At 36.2% G+C, this 22765-nt stretch overlaps 1 protein-coding gene and 1 non-coding gene across 5 annotated transcripts in view; one reads left to right on the top strand and one right to left on the bottom strand.

The window, feature by feature from the left end:
* PRDM5 (PR/SET domain 5) overlaps positions 1–22765 on the top strand; it is a 194077-nt gene that overhangs the window by 83898 nt on the left and 87414 nt on the right. For all 4 annotated transcript variants that reach the window (XM_026499257.4, XM_026499258.4, XM_048212274.2 and 1 more), the window contains 7 exons: positions 5748–5922; positions 8182–8356; positions 9613–9705; positions 9969–10090; positions 13751–13830; positions 18296–18380; positions 19598–19755. In XM_026499257.4, coding sequence (XP_026355042.1) covers positions 5748–5922; positions 8182–8356; positions 9613–9705; positions 9969–10090; positions 13751–13830; positions 18296–18380; positions 19598–19755 — 888 coding nt within the window. The remainder of the gene's footprint in view (positions 1–5747; positions 5923–8181; positions 8357–9612; positions 9706–9968; positions 10091–13750; positions 13831–18295; positions 18381–19597; positions 19756–22765) is intronic.
* LOC113255843 (U6 spliceosomal RNA) lies at positions 15297–15408 on the bottom strand. Its single transcript, XR_003316464.2, has one exon. It is a non-coding gene; the product is annotated as a U6 spliceosomal RNA (small nuclear RNA).

Below are 22765 nucleotides of genomic sequence, written 5' to 3'. Positions count from 1 at the left end.
TGGCTGCATTCGGGGCGCCTGGGTGGCTCAGTTGGTTAAGCATCTGCCTTCGGCTCGGGTCATGATTCTAGGGATCGAGCCCCGCATCCAACTCCCTGCTCAGCGGGGAACCTGCTTCTCCCTCTCCCTCTGCCCCACCCCCCCAGCTTGTGCTCACTCTCTCTCGCTCTTTCTACCTCAAATAAATAAGTAAAATCTTTTAAAAAATGGCTGAATTGGGTAATATCTTGGGCACCTGAGTGAAGGACCACATGAAAATATATTTACATATACAGAGAAGATACAGATTCACAACAAAAATCTGAAGTTGGTGTTTTATTTTGAACCTTAAGAAGAATTGTTATTTAATAGAGTAACATCTGTGAATGCTTGAGGGAAAACTGTAACACCCCAGACTCATCCTCGACCCTTCTGCTTTCACACTGCATGTACATTCTGTCAGGAAATAGCATCTGCTTTCTCTTTGGATCATACTTAATACTTCTCACCATCTCCATTATTTCCCTGCCATAATCCTCCCAAGTCACCAGTATCTGTGACTTGCTTTATTATAATAGCCTACCACTAAAGGCAAATAAAGGAAAGTATCTGTAAACTTTTTTACTAATAAGTGCTTTTCTTCTATAGACACAAGCATTTTAGTATTCTTTTTTACTACTCATTATTTGTAAAATGTTGAGCAACTGTTATGAGTACAACTTATGCTGTGGGCGACACATGGTAATTCTTGTTTCCTGCCTTGAGGAAATTATCTTTGGGAAGACGAGATCAACACATATTAGAATTTGACTGATCATATGAATTAAATGACAAAAACCACAGAAATAAATTATAAGTGCCCAATAAAGTTAAGGCATTTTATATAGAGGAAATGCCTGGAGCCTACATGCATTTAGTAGATTAGAGAAGGTTTCATGGAGAAGGATGAAAATGAGCTGTGCCTCAGATGATGCTGAGGAGTTGAAACAGGGAGGCCAGGTGGCATCTTTGCAATTGTACTAAGGCAGGAACGAGGCCAGTGTTTTCTGAGAGGAAGTATACCAGTTGGACAGAAGAATAAGAAGTAGGTTCGTTTGAAGGGTAGTTGAAGATGAGAGGACAAAGTGGGCTCAGATTATAGGAGTTGATTTGATAAGCCTTTGGAGCCGTATTTGGGGATATGACTGGTTCTATAGGTTAAAAACCCTGAGTGGGGGCTGGAGATTGGGGGATGGACCCAGCCAACATTATTGGTAGGAACTCTTAAGTAGAGTTTAGAATGTGGTTTTGGAGAACATGATGGGTGCAGTTAGGGTGACCAACTGTCCTGGTTTGCTCAGGACTCTCAGTTTTGGCTGTGAAATCCCCATGTCCTGGGAAACTCCTCAGTTGCAGGCAAAGCAGATGGCTGGTCACGTTAGGTATAGTTCAGACCAGTGACTGGGATCGGACGGCCAAACCGGAGTGACGCATTAGCATATTAACAAGAGAACAGAGCGTGACAACCAGAAATCCAAAGCAATTCAGAGAGAGCTCTGGTAGGCAGTCAGTGGAATTGAATTATATTTTGGTTGAGAGCAATTTAGCCAAATGAGATTTAGTCAAAGGCAGCATTGTCATAGCAAATTTATGTGGCAGTTGGGTTGAAATAAATTTTGAGAAAAAGGAATATTTTAACCACTGGTTTTCAAGTTTTATATCATGATAATAGTAATAGTAATCATCATCATCACCCCCATCATCATCACCATCATCATCATCATAGCAGCTGCCATTCACGAATGCTTGCTTACCATATGCCAGGCACCTTACCAGATTTTACAAATATTCTCACTTTTAATCCTTACAACCGGCCTATGAGATAAGCACTGTTATTTTCTTCATCTTGCAAATGAAGAAACTGGTGGTTTGAGAGATTAAGCTGTTTGCACAGTTACACAGCCAATTAACTGCAGAAAGACTTTGAACAGCCCAAAGCCTGTGCTGTTTTGTCACTATGCGGTACCACTTCCCAGTGTCAGAGAACCAGGTCTGTTTATATTATTTCTTGTTTTCTTTCACTACAAAAGTAACACCTGTTAATTCTAGAAAAATTTTAACGTATGGACTAACAGAAGAAGACTCTGCAAAATACTTAACAATTACCTCTACTTAGAAATAAGCTCTGTTAACATGTTTGTTGATATCTTTTTCTTTGTGGGGCACATTGGTGCCATATATATTTTTGCCTATAAAAATTACATTTGGTAAATTTTAAAACCAATAGCTAGGCACTTAATTTATTCCATCTTCTATTGTTGGAGATTTAGACTACTGTAGCTTTTTGATGTATAAACAGCTTGCAGTAGAAATAGCTGAATGCCATATACAAATAAAGCAACATGAAACAAGACTAAGAAATAACAAATTCAGAATGATGGACAGTAATGCAAGAGATGGATAACAATTGTAAAACCACTCACTCTATGTTGTATCCTGATTGCCAACACAATGAAAACCACTGGCTGAGGACTATTTGCTTTTGGGGCGCCTGGGTAGCTCAGTTTGTAAAGCGTGGGACTCTTGGTTTTGGCTCAGGTCATGATATTGGGTTGTGAGATCATCGCCCCCTCCTGTGGGGCTGTGAGCTCAGAGTGGAGTCTGCTTGAAGATTCTCTCTCCCTCTGCCATCTGCTCCTCCCCCTGCTGGTGTGCGCATGTGCTCTCTCTCTCTCTCTCCCTCTAAAATAAATAAATAAATCTTTTTACAAAAAGGAATATTTGCTTTTGAACAGATCATCATGTTGAACAGCCTTCTTTCAGCTGAAGCATTTTTTAAAAAGATTTTATTTATTTATTTGAGAGCGAGAACATGAGCAGGGGAAGGAACAGAGAAGGAGGGAGAGGGACAAGCAGACTCTATGCTGAGCACAAAGTCCAATGTGGGGCCTCAATCCCAGACCCCCAGATTGTGACATGAGTGGAAACCAAGAGTCTGACCTCAACTGACTGAGAGACCCAGGTGTTCCCAGCTCGAGCATTTTCCAGCAAAATCACCAGGAGCCCATAACAGGAACCATAAGCAGGACCCTAGACCCCAGGCAGAGTCCAGGAAGGTGCTAAACCCTAACATGTAAATGTAAGGAGTGATTCTCTTATGAAGGGAATGTTGTTAAGGGGAACAAGCCACAAACCTGATGACCGGAAGTGATGGCCATAATAAGTAAATTTCAGGATCAAACTATTAAAACAGTCATCAGAGCTGGAACACAAGGTCAGAGCCAGGTGAATGACAACACGGAGTTGATGCTGAGTCTCAGGACTTTGGGTCAACACCCTTTAAATCCGTCTTGCCAAAGGGCATGAAATTGGGCCTGGGGGTGCGCCTACAGGTGAGGAATATTGCCTGAGGAGCTCAAGAGAGTTCCAGAGATTAGGAATCTCGCAGGTTCTAGCAATGGGAGGTTTTGAAGAAGGAGAACAATATAATGAAGAGTTGTTATGTGATTAAATTAGTGAATTGTAGGGAAAGAAGCAATTTAAGAGGATACTTCTTAAAACTATTGTGGTAGCAAATGAAAGGGAAGAGACTCTTGGTCTGGGTAAGGGTAGGAATTATATGTAGAAAGGTATCTGTATATTTCTATTAAATAAGTAGATGGGAGTAATACCCGTAATGGCATTCCTCTTCTTCCCATATCTTGGCCTACAGACAAAGCATGTAGTTGGTTCCTTGGTGGCTATAATGCTATTACTTTTATTGAATTGAGGTTTTAACTGGCATATTAATTTTTTTTTTCTTATGGAGTCCCTAAATAGGCATGCTGTATCTTATGATTGCAGTTTAAGTTAATGTTATCGTGTTTTAAATTAAAAATTATTATCTTTTCTTGGTGCTATGAAGGTCATCACAATATTGATGATTAATATTCTGGAAAGACATTTCAATTAAATTTCTTAGATATTGATCACATAAGCACTAAGATTTATGATTATTCTCTGAAATCTTCATTAGATGAGTCCTTTGTTGCTTTGGGTAACTCTTGGCAAGTGGTTTCCAAACCTTGGAAATTACTACTTCCAAATTAATTTAAAAAGAGACCTCTCTTTTGCTGAGCATCTACATTGTTTTTTGTTTATTTTTGTTGCACAAAGAGTAACAATTGTATAGAAGTTAATTGTGTTCTTAATTAGAAATAACTTTTTATAGTTTCTGGAGGTTTGAAATTCAAAGAACTTCCCAGGATGCTCTAAATATTATAGAAAGATCCTTTAATTAACTGTAGCTGATGGTTAGATTTGCTTCCATGCTTTGAACTTTTGCATCATGCCTTTCTTGCCCAGAAATGATGAATATGATCATTTCTGTCTCTTTCATGGAATTTTCTAATATATATTGTTTTAAAAATTACAAATATTCTGTTCATTGTAAAAACAAAAACAAAAAAAACCTAAAACAGTATTGAATATAGACTACTTTTTCTCCCAGCCTCCAAAAGATAACTGTATAACAGTTTGATGCATATTTTTCCAACTTTTCGCAAGAGTTCTGCTTGTGTATAATACATAAACACACACATACACGCATTTACACGTTCCTCTTCCTCCCTTCTCCCACTCACCTTACCTCTTCCCCCTCCTCCTTTGTCTCCTCCTCCTTAACAAGAGTGTGGTAATAATGCCAAGGGAGAGAAGGCTTTGTTCTGTGTTCTCTCCCCTATTGAATTTCACTCCTTGGTGGAGCTTATTGTCCTTGTCCTTCCCTCCCCTTGCCTACCACCAAGGTTCAATAAATTCAGACTATGCTTTGCTTCTCTTTATCCTTAGCAGCCAAACTAGGAGCCCTCCCAGAACAAATCCTCATCTATGTAAAAGACAGCAATTCTGGGTGTTTCTCCTGGGGACAGCGAGCTAAGCAGCCCCAGTTCTGGCCTCCCTGGTGATTGGCCGAAGGCCCAGAGGGGCTTTTTGTACCAGTTCATTCCAAGTGTGAAGTTTCTGTGGGGTTTCCTTGGGAAGTAGGTTCTTCTTTGTAACATTTTTCTTGTGTCTGTTATGGGTTGAAATTTCTTCTGCAATAGCTATCTATCATTTCAACCCTGATTTCTAACCTTCTAGAATTTTCTAAAAAAATTTTGGTGTGTTGATAGTGGAACTTCCTTTCTTTTCAGCTCTCCTGTCATTTTAGTGAAATTTAGGTACACATGATGATTCAGTCAATTCTTTGAACCTCTCAGGTGCCTGGTCTTTTTTCTACTCTGGTCCAGGTTTTTGGAAATTCTTTTAGGGTTCGTTTGCTGTTCCTCTGGCTTATGTTATAACTTGAAAGTTTTTTTTCCTTCCAGTTTTGGATTTAAAATTAATCATAATTAGGTCATTGATAGCATATTGTTCTATGGGTGGGGAAATGACACCATTACTTAAGAAATTTCTTTTTACTGCATTTACAGACCTCCACAAGGTGTTACTGCATTAGGCAAATTAACAATGTGAAATTCACTTTTAGAAATCTAAATAATTAGACTTTCATTTGTTATATATAAATGTGACTATCTGTAATATATATTCGTATTTTATTTGCTAGGTGACTGAATATTGTCAGTTTCCTTTTTCAGTATCCAGATCTGTTGGAGTTACAAAAAAATGAATAGTAACTTTTAATGGGCACATGGTACTCAATGTATCTTAAAATGATTTCTTAATTACTATTAGAAACAAATGGTTCAACATTTTAAAAATTATCAAGATATATTTGTCATACAACAGCGTATTTTTTAATTTTGTCTCAGGAAGGAGAAAACATTTTCTATTTGGCAATTGAAGATATAGAAACAGATACAGAGCTTCTGATTGGCTACCTGGACAGTGACATGGAGGCCGATGAGGAAGAACAGCAAATTATGACAATGATCAAAGAAGGGGAAGTTAAAAATTCTAAAGGACAATCAACAGCTGGCAGAAAAGGTATTGCCTCCAACTGGTGATCTGAGAGAACAGAAGTTGTAGGAGAAATACAGTTTGAACTGTGGTGGAATTATAGTCGCATTATAATACGGTGTTGTCAAAATGGTTATTTTGTCAAAACTACTCTCAGAGGATATCCGGCTGTAAGCCCCATCTGTCTTCCAGCAGGAGGAGAATGCTGGGCGTGGGTGGTAGATGTACCCTGTGGGATTGCTAAGGTCAGCGCCAGCTCCTGGCTCCTGCTGCTCTCCCTGGTATGGTGGGGTGGCAAGTAATGAGGAATTCTGTACTCCAGCCCTGAATCTTCCACTAGTCAGTCTTGTAACGGAGCAAGTCACTAACTCTTTGAGACTTTATGTTCTCATCTGCACCTGGGGAAGGGCAAGTGCAGAGGGGTACAGAGGACGCCGCTGGATGGACCCTATGGGATTATTCCTGGGCCTCCCTCTTGTTAGAGATCCTTGGAGAATCTGGAGCTTCTGGAAATCACTTCCTGTTCTGATTGTAGAGGGCTGCAGGACTGTTAGGTTGTTTCAGTTGGGTAACCAAAAACAGTGTGTTGACTGTGGGTCTGACCTGCTTAGAGACGTCCTACAATCCGGAGATGTCGCTTGTTTGCCATCTGCTGGGGAATAATCAATTATTATTGGGACTTGTTTCTGTTATGTTGTGTTTTACTCCTCATGGGGTTTGAAAGAAATATGAACGATGTGATAGGTAGTCACATTTTGTAACAGGCTGAAATTTACCATAGGGTATTTTTTCATTTTGTGTAGCAAAGCCATTTCAGAAGTGACACTAGTTTCTTTAGTCACCACGGTAGTGATGTCTTTCCTAAGAATTTCCCATTGTAACTGTATGTTACCAGCTGAGGAAGTATAAGCATTCCCAGCATTGCTAGCTTATGGTTCTGTTTCTTTATTTTAGTTGGATTATTTAAGGGGAAGATGAGGACAGGCTTTCTGTTCTATCTTTCAAATACGCATTTTGCTGTTTTGAATTTCAGACTTTGGGTGATGGGAATTATTTCTGTAGTATTCTGTGTTTACTTTTCCAGGAGTATTTATTTATTTATGTGAATTACAATGTTACTGACTACATTCCCTATGACTTTTTTAATGCCCCGCCTGGCCATGTTATTTTTGTGTCCACTATTTTAGCTTAAAAACTGTGTCTCCTGCTTATCTCTTATCACTCTGATTTTCTCTATTATTGATATTAACAAATATCAAATTCCATTACTTTTGTAAAAATAATCAACAGAAACTTAAATAGATTTTTAAAACATATGAATCAGGTACTTATATTATTGACATTATTGCTATTTTTATTTTAGAAATCATTTTTTATTTAATAAAGGAACCCCCCCAATAAAACACAAAACAACAAACCCGCAACACAAAAGAAACAGAAAATCCACTCAAATGTCAAACAATGGAGAGTTTAGTTAAATAAATATGGTAACTTGTATTTTTTTTTGAATTGAGAAAATGTTAAATGAACAAAAAGAGCAACAGATGAAATTGCATAAAAAGTATGATCATAAATGTGGTTAGACTGTGCCTAAAATGTGAATAGACAAAAGACAAATCAGACTTGAGAATATATTAAGTGATTGTCTCTTCCTTATGGGATTATTGATCATTTTCATTTTCTTCATATTTTCTAAATTTTCTAAGTCTCATCTTATTTAATAATCAGAAAAAAATCTGTCATGTAAATAGCACACTTTGAGAAGTTTGGGTGGAGCTGTGGCAGTCCATAGGGACGGACAAGCCAGAGACGCTGTAGAGCCTTACTACACCTGCCGTAATGAGTGCTGTTTTTATGACCTTGGTCTTTTTCACATTTTGTGAGATTCCCCTTGGTGATTCCACATTGTTTGCCTTGGTTGGATTTTTTTCTCTTTGTGCACTCAGTGAACTCAAGATGACCCTTTTCAGGGAAAACTTGCTTTCTCGTTCAACATTTGTAATAACTCTTTGATGCGAAAAGTGAACCTTATAGGGTAAATTAAAAATTGATTTTGATTTTATAGTTTGCTGAAACCAGAGAAATGAATTAAAAGATCATATATTTCTCCCTAGTAACACTTCCTATTATTTTTCATGAACAACATTATTAATACTCGCAGAGATAATAAGCATTTACTATCCTGATACTATTAAACAATTAATTTTGATTTTAAAAATGAGGATAAAACTGAGTTCTTGGCTCTTAATTTTTGTCTTATAAATCTGTTTCCTTGTAAACGTGCAGATCGCCTTGGCTGTAAAGAGGACTATGCTTGTCCCCAGTGTGACTCGAGTTTTACCAGTGAGGAAATTCGTGCTGAGCATCTTCAGACCTTGCACCAGAAACCGACCGAGGAGAAAGAATTTCAGTGCAAGAGCTGTGGGAAGAAATTCCCAGTTAAGCAGGCTTTGCAAAGACAGTGCGTACAGCAAAGAATATCTAAAATTATGAGCTAACACTTTTTTAACTATTCCATTTGATTTGTTTTATAGTTTCTAACCTGTGCATGTATGTGTACGTGTGCACGTGGGCGTGTGTGTGCGTGTGTCTGTGTGTGTGTGTGTGTGTGAGAAAGAGAGAGAGACGGAGTTGGGGGGGAAGAAAGTAAACATTGTATGTTGTCATTGTCATTAACTTATCTTTTTTTAGTATAGTTATGTTGATTTTTGAAACATTCTTATGAATGTTTCATATGAATTCTTATGAACTTCAACAAGTGAGCATTGTTTATGCTAATAAGTCTTTGTTCAGTTAATTGCTTGCCTTTAAATATCAAGCTCATTGGTTTACTAAGCTGAAATTCAGTTATGCAAAACTTAGTGCTCTGAGGTCACAGATCAAGTTTCAGTTGTCTACATTTGAAATTCCCTCTGAAATCAGTAAAAGAAAAGTTTAAGAAATGGAAAGTTCAGAGTATAAAGAAAACAGGAACTTTTTAGAAAAGAAGCACTGTTTATTTCATAACAACTTAGGAAGAACAATTTAACGATGAATAGGTATGGTATATGACATTAAGGTGGATTCAATGATCCTACCTCTTGGCTCTGTACCCTTTATTATTTTGACTTCATATTAACAGCATCTGAAGTTATCTTTTTGCTTAAATATTTTACAGTCTCATGAGTTATTAAAAGTGAGAAGGTAGATACATGTATTTTTATTTTAAAAATGCCACCTTGTATATGAGCAAGAAATCTTTAATACAGACTTACTGTTTCATTTTTTATTAATTAAAGTAAAATTCTGCAACATGCTATATTTTATATTAAGACAATTTTCATATATTACATGCATCCACTTTGCTTATGAAATTTGAGATGACAAATTTCTGCTCAAAACTTACACTTAAAACTTTTATAATAGCAAGAGATTAAACATTTGGAAATTCTGTTATAGGTTCTTGAAAAAAAAGCAAGGGCTGTATCCATTTTAGTGAATAGACTTGAAAACTGTAGTCTAGTCAGCTTTTATTGAATCCACACCAAAGATAGTTTTTGCTGAGCTGGGTCTTATAGTTAAATTAGGTACTACTGAAAGTTTTAAAGGGCAAAAGACAGAATGAAAACAGAGATCACAAACATGATTTTATTGAAATTGGAGGGATTTTCGTAAGTTTTTGTCTCACACTTCCAGTCTTTATTTCTTTTTGTTTCTTTTTTTCCTGTTTCCCCTCAGTGTTCTTCAGTGCCCGGCGAAAAGCAGTCTGAAGGATTCTTCACGGAGTTTTCAGTGCTCTTCCTGCAGTTCTTCCTTCAGTTCAGCATCGAGGTTTTGTGTCTGAGTTCTCAGATGGCTGTTTTCTGGTTGCGGGTCATTTTTAGCATGCGTGCTTTCCACGCTCCGTAGTGACTTAGTATCACAGGGCTGCCGTGGGAATTTAAGTGCTTTCCTTTTTACCTGCCCAGGTAATGCATGAAACGACCCAGAAACTCTGCTAGAGAGCATGCATTGCAAAAGCCTGCCGCGATGGAAGAATTAGGTATGGCTTTACCATCTCTTCTCCCTTTTCCCCTTGCCTGGCTGTCTTGTAGTTTTGAGCAGCACCAGGAGACCTGCCGGGGAGACGCCAGGTTTGTGTGCAAGGCCGACAGCTGTGGGAAGAGGCTGAAGAGCAGGGATGCCCTCAGAAGACACCAGGAAAACGTCCATGCTGGTGAGAATTTCCTACAGGGTCGTTTTTAAAGGGGCCTCCTCTCCCCAGGCTGCAGTGATCTGTTTTTAATTCTTGCTCTCAAGGAGAGAGCTTGCTTTTCCATCGGACTCGCACAGATGTGGAGCTCTGGCAGTGGACTTTTTTCTTTCACTGAACATTATTTCTTTTTCAAGTTGATTTCAGCAGTATTGGTCATTTTTCTTATGTCTGAAGTAATCATAGCTGGAAACCTAAGCTGGAACCTACTGGAGCTTGGTAGGCAGGTATATTAAGAATTAATAATTTTAAATAACAATTTAAAGGTGAAATACGAAGTTTCTCTTTAAGGAGATATATTGTAAAACTCTTAAATGATGCTCTTGTACCTTCATGTTTTTACAGTAAAATTCCATTTTTTAAATTTATACTTCTCCTATATTGGAGAAAATTACTTACTGCATTTTGACTTGGGAATTGAATGTATTTGGATTAAGAAAGCAGATACTATTTGAATTCTTTCTAATGGCCAGCTAAACAATAAAACAAATACAACATTTGACTGTCCCTTAGATTGTATCTGTTTAGCACATGGTAAATGTATTTAGGTTTAGGGATCGAATCTATTGCGCGGAGTCGAACAGATGGCTGTATCGTCAGAGTTAACTTTTCACTTCCTCAGTGTCTTTTCCTTAAAGGAGGCCGACGTTCGTTGAACTCCTCATATCCGCCTGTACCTACTCTTTTCTCATGTATTTACATTTGCCCTTGGCTTCTGGGAAATGTGTGGAACGTTGTCTTTCTGGATATGGGGAAAGTGGATTTCTCTTCCCCTGTCTTGTTTCGTCTCACATTCACGAGAACAGGATAACCAGTACTCAGCTTCCGTATCCTCTGTTCATTGTCCAAAAAGTATCACCTTTAATGTTAAAGTTATGTAGAAGTTAGTAGGAGTGTGACTACTGGCTCCCACTTTGCATCCCTGTTTGGGCCTCCTATTAAGTCTGAGCTCTATATGAAAGGTCTAAGTGGCAGGAAGTATGGCCTTGCAAAATACAGCTTCAGGATGGTATCAGTAGGACTTTACAGTGTTCTGACTTCTTTTTTTTCCTTTTGAAAAATATATGGCTGATTAGGGAAGGTGGCATTTTTCTGAATTCATTACACTTGGGCCTTCCCTATATTTACAAAAGGCAAACGTAATTTTTTGACAGACTTGTCTTCGTAGTTTTTTTTTTTTTAAACTGTCATGTTTAAAATGCTGCTCTTAATTTTCTCCATCTTTGTCTGCAATGTATTATAACAAATCTTTCATGTCATTTTTAAAGTTAACTTTGCTGAACTAAGTAAAAAACCAGATGCATGCTGAAGCTCTGGAAACTTGCATTCTTGTTATTGGGCATGTGGGCTTCAGGCTGTGCTATAAGCATAATTTCTTTGAGGCTTCTTGTAATTGGCCTTGGATATTATAATATTACTGATTCTGGAAACTCATGCTGACTTTGTAGGAAATAATTTATAAAAGGAATTTTTTTTATATTTCTATGTTGTGGAAACATACAAAATATGGAACGTACTGTATTAGTCAGAGGTTACTCTGACTCCCTTTTGCTGGGATCAGTACACAATCGGTCTCTCATTCATAGCGCCTCTTTTGTTTCTCCCCTTTCTTCTATGAGATACACAGACATTTGGAGAAAGAATATTCCACATTCAGAATAGCAAGCAAAGCAGTATCCACACATGATTGTAGAATGCCTGGAAGCATACTTAACCCATATTGTACTGAAACTCACAGTACTTAGGTGACTATGTATTTAGTACAGTTGTATGAATTTCTCATATATCTTCTTAATGTGTTCCCTAATGTTTTTGAAAGTTGAATCTGAAAGTCAAAAATCAGACTTACCTGAATATAGCAAAACTAAAATAGTATAAAGTCTAGTATGGCTTTGTAGATGCTGCTGTCCTTCAACCTAGGGAAGCTGGTAGAGTGGTGAGGACCTTCACAGTTACCCAGGAGGAAACAGAGAAAGTGAAGGGGCTGACTTCCTGAACCTACATCCACTTTTTTTTTCTTTTGTTTAGATTCTGTGGATGCTAAAACCGAGAAATTTTGTATTTATGGGAGATAACATTTGTTTGCACTCTCAGGCAAATTATCACAAGCTTTTAAAATATTTTTTTTTCTCAAAAGAGCTAGGATTTCAGTTGTAGGATGAAGAATAGAAGACATGAGGAGGAGAGGGAAGGTCGAAGAGTAAGGGTGGGGTGTGGTGTACTGCTTATGATTCCAGCTGGAGGGACAGTGGCAGGAAGGTGAAGCTAAAGTAAGAGGTGTGGTTGGGAATGTCTCCCTTCTTTCTCTCCGCTCTCCCTCAGGCTCTGACCTACCTCTTCGGGAAGGTTAGGGTCTAGTCTCAAGGAGCAGCTGGGATGAGGGACGAGATAGAGCAATAAAAGATTATGGATTGGAGGAAGGAAATGCCAGCTAGTGGGAGCTGGAAAAGAAGGAATATTCTTTCTCATTGGCCCCTCACATATTCAGTCTATATGTACAGAGATACTCATTTTGTTGGGAAAATTTTCTCCTTTAGTAGCCAAATTACTTGTCAATCACTAAGAAAAATTTTCTTGGCTCTAATACTCAGCATGCTAAAAATAGTGCCTTATATGAAATAAGTAACTTGAAGGATAAGACAAAAATTCGTATTTTTCTTTTTCTAAAAGTGTTTTTCTTTCATAAACACAGTCCTATGATAAAATAAAATCATTTTGTAAAACTTTTTTTAACTTGTTTTGGATTGTTTTCAAAATAAAAGATAAATAAGGGACGAGATGGGGTTGAGTTTGGGGCAGGAATAGCCATGGATTTGTCATTGTTGGGGCAGGTGATGCATACATGGTTGTTCCTCATATTATTTGTTTACTTTTGTATATTTGAAATTAATTAACTAAAAATTGAAAAAGCACTCCAGTTATTTATGGTAGTGCAGATGGTGCTATTATTACAACATATTTGAAAAAATTTTTTATTGAGTCTTCATCTCTATAACCACTGTGAAATTTGGAATATGAAATGAGCTACTATAATCACTATGTAGGAAGACAAAATTGGGCTTGTTTTGATTTGTATATTAATATGAATGCCAATATTATGTTTTATTGTACTTGATTTTATTTTATTCTGTTTTTTATTATTATGAGAAAGTATATGTTCCTAGATTTTGCAAGAATCTAGTGCTGGAAAGAATAATCTATAAATTCCATCTTAAAAGCACAGATGATTAAATGAAATATTCTGTTAAAATTTAAAGCAAGTAGCAAAATCAGCTTATGAGTTAATAAATCTAATTTTTTTAATAAACACATCTGATTAGTTTCAAGTAAAATTTTTCATGGAAGTGTGCTTTTTAAAATTTTATATTAGTTTATGGAAAGGTGAAAGACGTATTTTATTTATGAGGAAAGTGGTTTATCATGCTGAATATTTTTCAAAGTTAGAAAGAAAGGGTTTAAAATGCAGTTTAATGGATATAACTGTAACACTGAAAGTTTTGGAATTTTACGTTAAGAAGTGGAAATATCTGTTTTCAGAAATTATATATCACCTAGAAACATTGTGTCTGATGCTCCTCCTAATATTCTCATTTAAATCATGTTGGCATTTTATTTTAATTTTAGGAGATCCTAAGAAAAAGCTCATATGTTCAGTGTGCAATAAAAAGTGTTCTTCAGCATCAAGCCTACAGGAACATAGAAAGGTCAGTAAGATAAAGATTAATGCTCATCACAGTATAAGATCTTTTAGTCATTTACAGTGTGTGCCATGAAAAATTTTAGTTGCTTTTTATATTTATAAATACAGAGCTTTGTCATTAATTTATATACGAACATATTCTAAAATGCAAGACTGATGTGCAGAAAAGTAAGCTCTTGCAAAGATATATTTTGAGTTGTTTATCGTTGAGAATTAGTAGAAATATTCTCCAGTGCAAAGTGTTACGTCTAGTTGAACTTTTCAGTACAATACCTCACCCTGGTTTCAAGCTTTGTCAGTTGCTGTTGGCTCAGGAAATACCATATATTTGATGAAAACATACAGTTTTGTGTATTTATAATGTGCTCCGCTGTGGCACGTAGCTATTAAAATGGATGCATATTATGGTTAAGTCTGGCAGAACAAAGACAAGAGCTCTATTATTTTTTTTTAACTTTTTTTTTTTTTAAGATTTTATTTATTTGTTTGACAGAGATAGAGACAGCCAGCGAGAGAGGGAACACAAGCAGGGGGAGTGGGAGAGGAAGAAGCAGGCTCATAGTGGAGGAGCCTGATGTGGGGCTTGATCCCATAACGCCGGGATCGTGCCCTGAGCCGAAGGCAGATGCTCAACCGCTGTGCCACCCAGGTGCCCCAAGAGCTCTATTATTTTGAAGAACTAAAAATAACGTACAAGAATGTCAAAGTGTTGTTAGCAGGAAGGAATGATTATGTTTGCAGAAAATAAATTTAATACATTTTGTAATAAGCATAAATATTGCTAAATTATTTTAATGTGAAAATTTAACCTGAAAAATACACAGTAGTTATTAACCCTAACAACAGTTAATAGAATTTACAATAAAATAGAGCTACAGTAGAATTTAGATTTTTGTTCTTATTATAGCGAAGTCTAGAAAACTTCATATCATATCATGTTATCTTATATTGTAATAACAAAGATGAATGATTATTTTTTAATTTCACGTTATTGTTTCGTCAGAATATCTAGGAGCACATAATATTTTCCTTCAGTGATTTAATATCGAAGAAGAGAAGAGATGGTACTAGTGAATGTAGAATTTTACTTTTCTAGTGGTTTACAAAATTAATTGCTCTCTTTATCTGTGTATTGATACATTCCAAAGTAATCTGACAGGCTTTAAAATTCATATGACGCTCAGTCTGGTAGCTCTAGCCACGTGCCATGGGTTTAAGATGTTTAAGGTTCTATTTCATATGTTGGGTGATTGCGATCCTCGGGGAGAAATAGCAGAACAGTGGACTGAGAGTGAGGACAGTGGGTGTCATCATCTTCTTCTGTCTCTAACACTTCATGTAACATTGGGTCTCTGTTCTCTTCTTTTATTAAATGTGACTTGGAACTGATCTGAGCCTTTTAATTATTTTCTCTAAGTGCCATGAAACTTTTTTTTTTCATTTTCCAAATAGTTTTCTTATAGGATTGTTTAAAAAATAGAGAACTTGAAGAATTTGTATGTAACTCTTGTGCATGGACCGTGCTAATCTTCACTGTATCATTCCAATTTTAGTACTTCTATTGCTCACTTCGCCAGTATGGCTTCTGAAGAAGAACCCTAGGCTGAGACAAAAGATTAAATCCAATTGAATAGATATTTTCTAAATATCTTTGTACTTGTATGTATTTCTCATCTGTTTAAATCTTAAGAAGTTGAAGATATTTTACCAAATTAAAGATTTTGCCAAATTGAAAGTTTCAGCAAAGTTGGTTGTGGGGCATATTTCTGAAAAATGTTCTATTTTCCATTTATTTTTTTCATAATATAAGAACCTTTTCCCCAAGGAACATCTTGGCAGATCTAAATACTACCTGGTGATGGTAGAACATAGCACCCAAATTATCTCTGCAAAATGCTAATAACTTATTAGCTCACTGCAGCACTTCCTCCATTCTAGCATAGCTCCTCTAACAGCCTTTCTGAATCCATAGGCAGCTTTTACTGACTTCCATTTTTGACTCTATTCTTATGAGTTGGGTATGTTGAATGTCTAATAGAGTTTGGTTGCAGTATTTACCCTTGCCAGTAGAGGGTGCTTTATGAACATGCCAAATTATATTACAGTCTAGAATAGTATCTTACATTACTATATATTATCCTATGTTACAACAAGACATATGATCCTTCTTGAAAATTATCTAATTAGGGACTTCAAATTGTAAGTTATTACCCTCCATATCAATTAGTAAGTGGGACATTTTGAAAATTGTGCTTTATTTAGCATTAGGCATAGATAAATGGTATTACCTGTCATTTTCATTTGAAATCTGATTGTTTTATTAAGCTTTTCTGGAATTTTTAAAAATAGCTCGGGCCTGTAGTTTTCATTGTAAGTAAGGTAGTCAATGCAAAAATGCTTTCGTGTACAGTGAAAATTCTATTTTGTAATTATGGAAAATCAATTCAGTTGAACCTTTAAAAATATTTCATGTTTCCGGAGCTGCTAGATTTATGAAGTAAACAAGTATGGGTACTATACTGCAGTATTTATGTAACAGTTAACATTTTATATATGGATGAATAATTTTAAAAATTTAATATGTTAATATAAATTTCATATTAAAATGAAAATATATATGTTTTCATTTATGTATAGTTCAGAAGGCAAATCAGCTTTTTAAGGGTATATTGTTATTATAAAAGGCATATATCACAGAAACATAGAACTTAAGAATATAAATCTCTTCATACTATCTTTAAATAAACTTTTTGCAAAATATCATTGCTCCTTAAACATAGTTGTTCAATCAAAGCCATGGTGAGGGTCTTTGATGGTTGAAGAGGCTGTCTTTAAAATGGCTCAGGCTGAAAGTTTTTCTCCCGTACTGTGTAGTACTTGCTTTCTAAGTACTTGCGCAGATCCCACATTGTTTTCTGAGGAAGCATAGAACTCTCTGGACTCCATATATTCATTGACTGAGATTAGATGGCACCATATGTAAGTGGAGATGGAAGTCAGACTCTCGTGGAATGACATCGTTCTGCTTCTGCCTTGTTTATCTATCTTTTCTCTGCTTTTCCCAAATGAGTTTACTAACTCACCAAGAATCAGGTCTGACAGAAGCAGACCGTGGCTAGGTAGGCTCAGACCTGCCATGTGGCTGGGCATAGAATTAAGGCACAGACTGCAAACCTGGGATCTGTTAACTTTGCCCTAGCTTTTGTTTCCCTGCCTTGTCCTCTCTTTTCACTCTCTCTGTCTTGAGTTCTTCCATGGCCACTGAGATCAAGAGGACCGTTCACCAGGATACAGCCCAGGGCTCCCCTCTTTTCTCAGTGCTCTACCAGTTCATGGTCCTCTGCCTTGACTTCTCTCTGCAGTGGCCCTAGTTACTCTGCAGGGATAAGCATAGTACCTTGGCTTTCTGTGGAAGGGCTTTTGCTTGTCTGGTGTTTAGTAGTGTGAGCTCTACCTTTCATGAGGTTGAAACAGAAACATAACTTCACGAACACTGTTTTTGAATCTTTGGCAAAACAATGTGATGCTGTTGTTCATTGGGGCGATTGGTATGTCTCATATAAGCCTTCTTGCGATACATTCCTCTTAGAACTTTGTGCACTGTTTCTGATCGTAAACTGGGCCTCTACTTTTCATACCGCCCATACGATTTCTCTGATTTAGTGTCTGGGCGGGAAAGAGCTAAACTTAATATCCAGTTGTAATAATTATTTAAGCAGTTGTTTGCTAAAGTTATGCTCCTCCTCTTCTTACTTATTATGATTTTTGAGCTTTTCTTTTTACTGATGTAAGAATTTCACCATGAGCTAAGTGTTTTTCAGAATCATATATCTTCTTGCCGTTCATGGTAATTAATGTTTTGTTCTGTACTATATACATTTAAATTTAAAATAGTTTGACTACTGTAAAAGGAATCTTACTACCTATAGGTTACATATTTCCAAATCTAAATTTGTGCATAACAAAGAGGTAATTTAAATTAGGTATAACTTTTTTCAGAGTGTAGAAATTTAATATGCACAAAATCGGTCAGCTATATAACGTATTTAAATAACGTGCTGCAATCTTATATTTTCTTTCTTTTTAAAAAATTTTTATTTATTTATTTGAGAGAGAGAGAGAGTGGGGTGGGAGAGGGAGAGGGAGAAGCAGCCACCCCACTGAGCAGGGAGCCCAATGCAGGGCTCCATCCCAGGACCTTGGGATCATGACCTGAGGGGAAGGCAGACGCTTAACCAACTGAGCCACCCAGGCGCCCCTCCAATCTTGTATTTTCTTTTAATGATATGTTTTTACTTGGTAACATGTTCATTGCATTTTCAATTATGTGAGACGCTGTGAACAAATTAGGGCTGAATTATAATACATAGATATTGCAGTAGCAGCTATCCGTATGTTCATACTTTTACTTTTGCTCTAATTTATTTGGCTTTGACAGTTGACTTAACTGTCCACTTAACCTTTTGCAGATTCATGAGATATTTGATTGTCAAGAATGTATGAAGAAATTTATTTCAGCTAATCAGCTAAAACGTCACATGATCACTCACTCAGGTAAAATATATATTTTTCCATTTATATTGAAATCACTATGAAAGATTCACCTTGTCATTTTCAGGAGCTCCAAGAGTAGTAATCGGGAGACCTGGCTCTTAGTTCTGGTTTGGCCATTAACTAGTCATGTGATTTTGAAGAAGTTACTTAGCCTCTCTAGACCTGTTTATTTATAAAGCAAAGGTGGTTGGACTAAATGATATTGGTGATCTTCAGAGTCACTATTTAATTTGTAATCTACTCCTCTTTGAGCCTTAGATTCTTTTCTTTACCTGTGAAAATGTATCCTACCTTTCAAAACTGCTATGAAGATTAAATGAGATCGTTACGCATTGTGCTAGCATAGTGTCTGACTTTTAGAAGGGATTCAACAATTATAGTTTCTACCTTTCTAGATGCTTTGACATTCTAACTAAGGTACTATAAATGTTAATGAGAAATTTGTAAATACATTTTGAAAATATAAGTTTTTAAAGCCATAGTTTCATTTTAAGCAAATTTGAGTAATAGGTCTGTTAAACAGATTTTTCAAAAATAATGTCTGAGAATAAATTTTGCTTTATGAAGTCTCTTTCTAGAGTTTAGAACATCTATAATTGGAGGCCACTGAAGTCAGAATGTTCTTGAATATCCACTTTGCTTGAAGACAGATATAGATATTTTGACAAATGAAAACAGGAGATCAAACACCAGTAGCTCGGAAATGCTTTGTTTGAAACAAACAGTATTTTTTACATGAACGTTGCATAAATATGGATTTTATACAACAACCTAGTGTTGTTTCTGCTGAGAATTGAAGCTGTGCCTGTATGGGGTCACTTGTTCGAGTAGGAGGCAGATCTGTCATTTAGTTTTAGCACTGTCAGGCCACTCTTGGCATTCAGAGTTGTGACCCAGGTTTAAACTCACACCTATCAGCAGATTTTTCATCTGGAAGTAGGATTTTTTTCCTTGAATTTAAATTTCGTCCTTACATCTAAGCTGCTTTATACACGTAGTTTACAGTATAGGTCTATAAAAGAACTAGCTCACATCTCTTTTGTGAATAGGCTCACATATCTGACAGAAATGGATTGGTAAGTAGATTTTTTTGTTTCAGTTGTTTCAATCATGTCTTAGTTGACTTATCTGTAAGAAGTAATATAAGGTAAGGCTATTTCCCTTTTTATCCTTTACTTTTATATAGATGTGAGATTGTCTCCACTCATTTTTCACAGAAAAACGACCCTATAATTGTGAGATTTGTAATAAATCTTTCAAGAGGCTCGATCAAGTGGGCGCCCACAAAGTAATACACAGTGAAGATAAGCCTTACAAATGCAAGCTTTGTGGAAAGGGCTTTGCGCACAGAAATGTTTACAAGAATCACAAGAAGGTAAAACCTTATTAATATTATTATTATTTTTGCTGATTTGATTTCTAATTGTTTATGTTTTAAAGAGGTTTTTGTATATCTGGACATGCTCTGCATGTGGAATAATTAGAGGATGATTTTGCTTATACTTTCATAACCCCACCTGGCCTTGTTTCCGGTCTTCCATCCTCTGTTGAAACTGTTCTTATAAGCAAAGTGTCATCCAGTGTTTCCTGGTGTTATACTAATTGCAAAGTCTTTTCTTCTTTTCCTTTTTTCTCTAAAACTTGACACTCTTGTTCATGGTAGCTTTTTTGAAATTCTCTTCATCTTTGGTGTATAGTTGGCTCTGTGTTCCTCCAATTTCTGTGAACACTTTCATCTCTCCTCCCCCAGGAGGTTTTCCTGGGCGCGTTGGCTGTGGACCTCTTCTAGGTTCTCTGCGTCTGCCACATCGTGACTTCTACCCTCAACTCTATACCGGCAAATCCCAAATGATTTCTTTCTTTAACCCAGGCTTCCAACTCACATTTATTTTTCTTTATTTGATACATAACTAGGTATCTTTTTGACCTAATGAATTTAGCATGTCCCAGAATGACCTTTTCATTCTTTATGCTCCAGATAACCTCTCTTTTGGAGTTTCTTCTTTCTGTTAATGAGAGAAATGTATACTTATTCCTATCTGTTTCTTTAGTCTTAGACCCTTTTTAAAATTAGAAGCCAGTTCTTTTTCAAAATTATTTTTATTTTTGTTTATTCATTGTTTTTTTTTTTAGAGAGAGAGAAAGTGATTGAGCGGGGGAGGGTCCAAGGGAGAGGGAGAGAGAGAATCTTAAGCAGGCTCCATCCTCAGTGTGGAGCCTGACTTGGGGCTTAATCTCATAACCCTGAGGTTATGACCTGAGCCAAAATCAAGAGTTGGAAGCCCAACTGATTGAGCCAGGTGCGCCTAGAATCAGTTCTTAAAGATTCCACCCTCCATTGTCTCATCACCCTCGCAGTCATTCATTCCTTTACCATCCTATCATTCTGATTATTGCTCATCTTCATTACTTTAATACCTATCTAATTAGATTTTTATTACTTATCATTTTCCAGTTATCCATCCTCCTAGATAAGTTGTCCCACAGTACAATTCTATCACTCTTGTACGCTAATATTATGAGTAGATTTCCAATGCCTGTGTAAGTTATAGTATATACATGTTACCCTGTCCTTCGGAGTTCTCTACCTATGACCTCAGCTTACTTTTCTAGATTTTTATCCTTTTCGCTGCATTAGTCATACCTCAACAACTTGACATTTGCCTTTAGTCAGCATGACCTAATTTCCCCTTCTTCTTTTCTTTTCTTTTTAATTTTTTTAAAATTTTTTTATTTTTATATTTTTATTTTATTTTATTTTTAACTAAACTCTACACCCAATGTGGGGATTGAACTCATAACCCTGAAATTAAGAGTCTCTACTGACTGAGTCAGCCAGGTGCCCTACCCCTTCCTCTTTTCTCATAGGACTCCAAGTTATGATCTCTTAGTTTTCTTAATTAATTTTTGTTTGCAGGTCCTATGCTTTACCTTTACTCTGGTTCTTGTTTCAGAATGCATTAGTTTTATCTTACCTACTCTGCATTGATAATAAATAATATTTGAGTTGAATTCAGAAAATTTGTCCAAAGACATTCAATATCTAAATAATGTAGGGATTTATGATGTGATAAATAATTGATTATTGATTTTTTAAAAAAATTATTGAGGTATAAATGGCATATAGTATTATTAGTTTAGTGTATACAAATAGTGATTTAACATTTGTATACATTGTGAACTGATTACCACAGTAAGTCTAATTACCATCTGTCATCATACAAAGTTAATTCAATATTATTGACTATATTCCTTGTATTGTACATTATATCCCTGTTCACTTATTCATTTTATAACTGGAAATTTGTGTGTCTTGATTCCCTTCACCCATATCACCCACATAACCCTCTCACCTTTTGGCAACCACTATTCAGTTCTCTCTATGAATCTGGATTTTGTTTTGTTCTATTTATAGTTGTCTTTTTTTTTTTTCTTTTTTTGATTCCACTTATAAGTGAAATTATGCAGTTTTGTCTTTTTCTGTTTGACTTATCTCATCTATCCTAATCCCTCAAGGTCCATCCATGTCACAAAGACAAGATTTCATTCTTTTCTGTAGCTGAGTAATATTCCATTGTCTACACATGTACTGCATGTTCCTTATCCATCCATCTACTGAGGTACACTTAGGTTGTTTGCATATCTTGGCTATTGTAAATAATCCTGCAATGAACGTAGGGGTGCATATGCATATATATATATATATTTTTTTACTTTGGATAGATACCCATATGTGGAATTGCTGGATTATATGTAGTTTTTAGTTTTTTGAAGAAATTTTATACTGTTTTCCATAGTGGTTGCACCAGTTTACATTCCCATCAACAGCGTATGGGGTTTTTTTTTTTCCTACATTGTTGCCAACACTCGTTATTTCTTGTCATTCAGATGATAGCTATTCTGATAGGTGTGAGGTAATATCTCATTGTGACTTTGATTTGCATTTCCTTGATGATTAGTGATGTTGAGCATCTTTTCCTGTTGACCATCTGTATGTCTTCTTTGGAAAAATGTCTATTCAGATCCTTTGCCCATTTTTTAATGGGATTGTTTGGGTTTCTTTGTGCCTGAGTTGTATGTCTGCATTATATATTTTGGATATGATTTGCAAATATCATCCCCCATTCAGTAGGTTGTCTGTTCATTTTGTTGATGGTTTCCTTTGCTGTTCAGATGTTCTTTGATTTGATGCAATCCTATTTGTTTATTTTTGCCTTTGTTGCCCTTGTCTTTGGAGCTAGATCTGAAAAACAGTGCTAAGACCAATGTCAAGTAGCTTACTGCTTATGTTTTCTTTTAGTAGCTTTATGGCTTCAAGTCTTACATTCAAGTCTTTAACCCATTATAAATTAGTTTTTGAATATTGAGTAAGATAGCGATCTAAA

The sequence above is a fragment of the Ursus arctos genome, unplaced genomic scaffold, assembly GCF_023065955.2.
Source record: "Ursus arctos isolate Adak ecotype North America unplaced genomic scaffold, UrsArc2.0 scaffold_11, whole genome shotgun sequence".
NCBI classification, from domain to species: domain Eukaryota; kingdom Metazoa; phylum Chordata; class Mammalia; order Carnivora; family Ursidae; genus Ursus; species Ursus arctos.
Note: the sequence above shows the minus strand (reverse complement) of the source record. Positions and strands in the feature narration are given on the sequence as shown.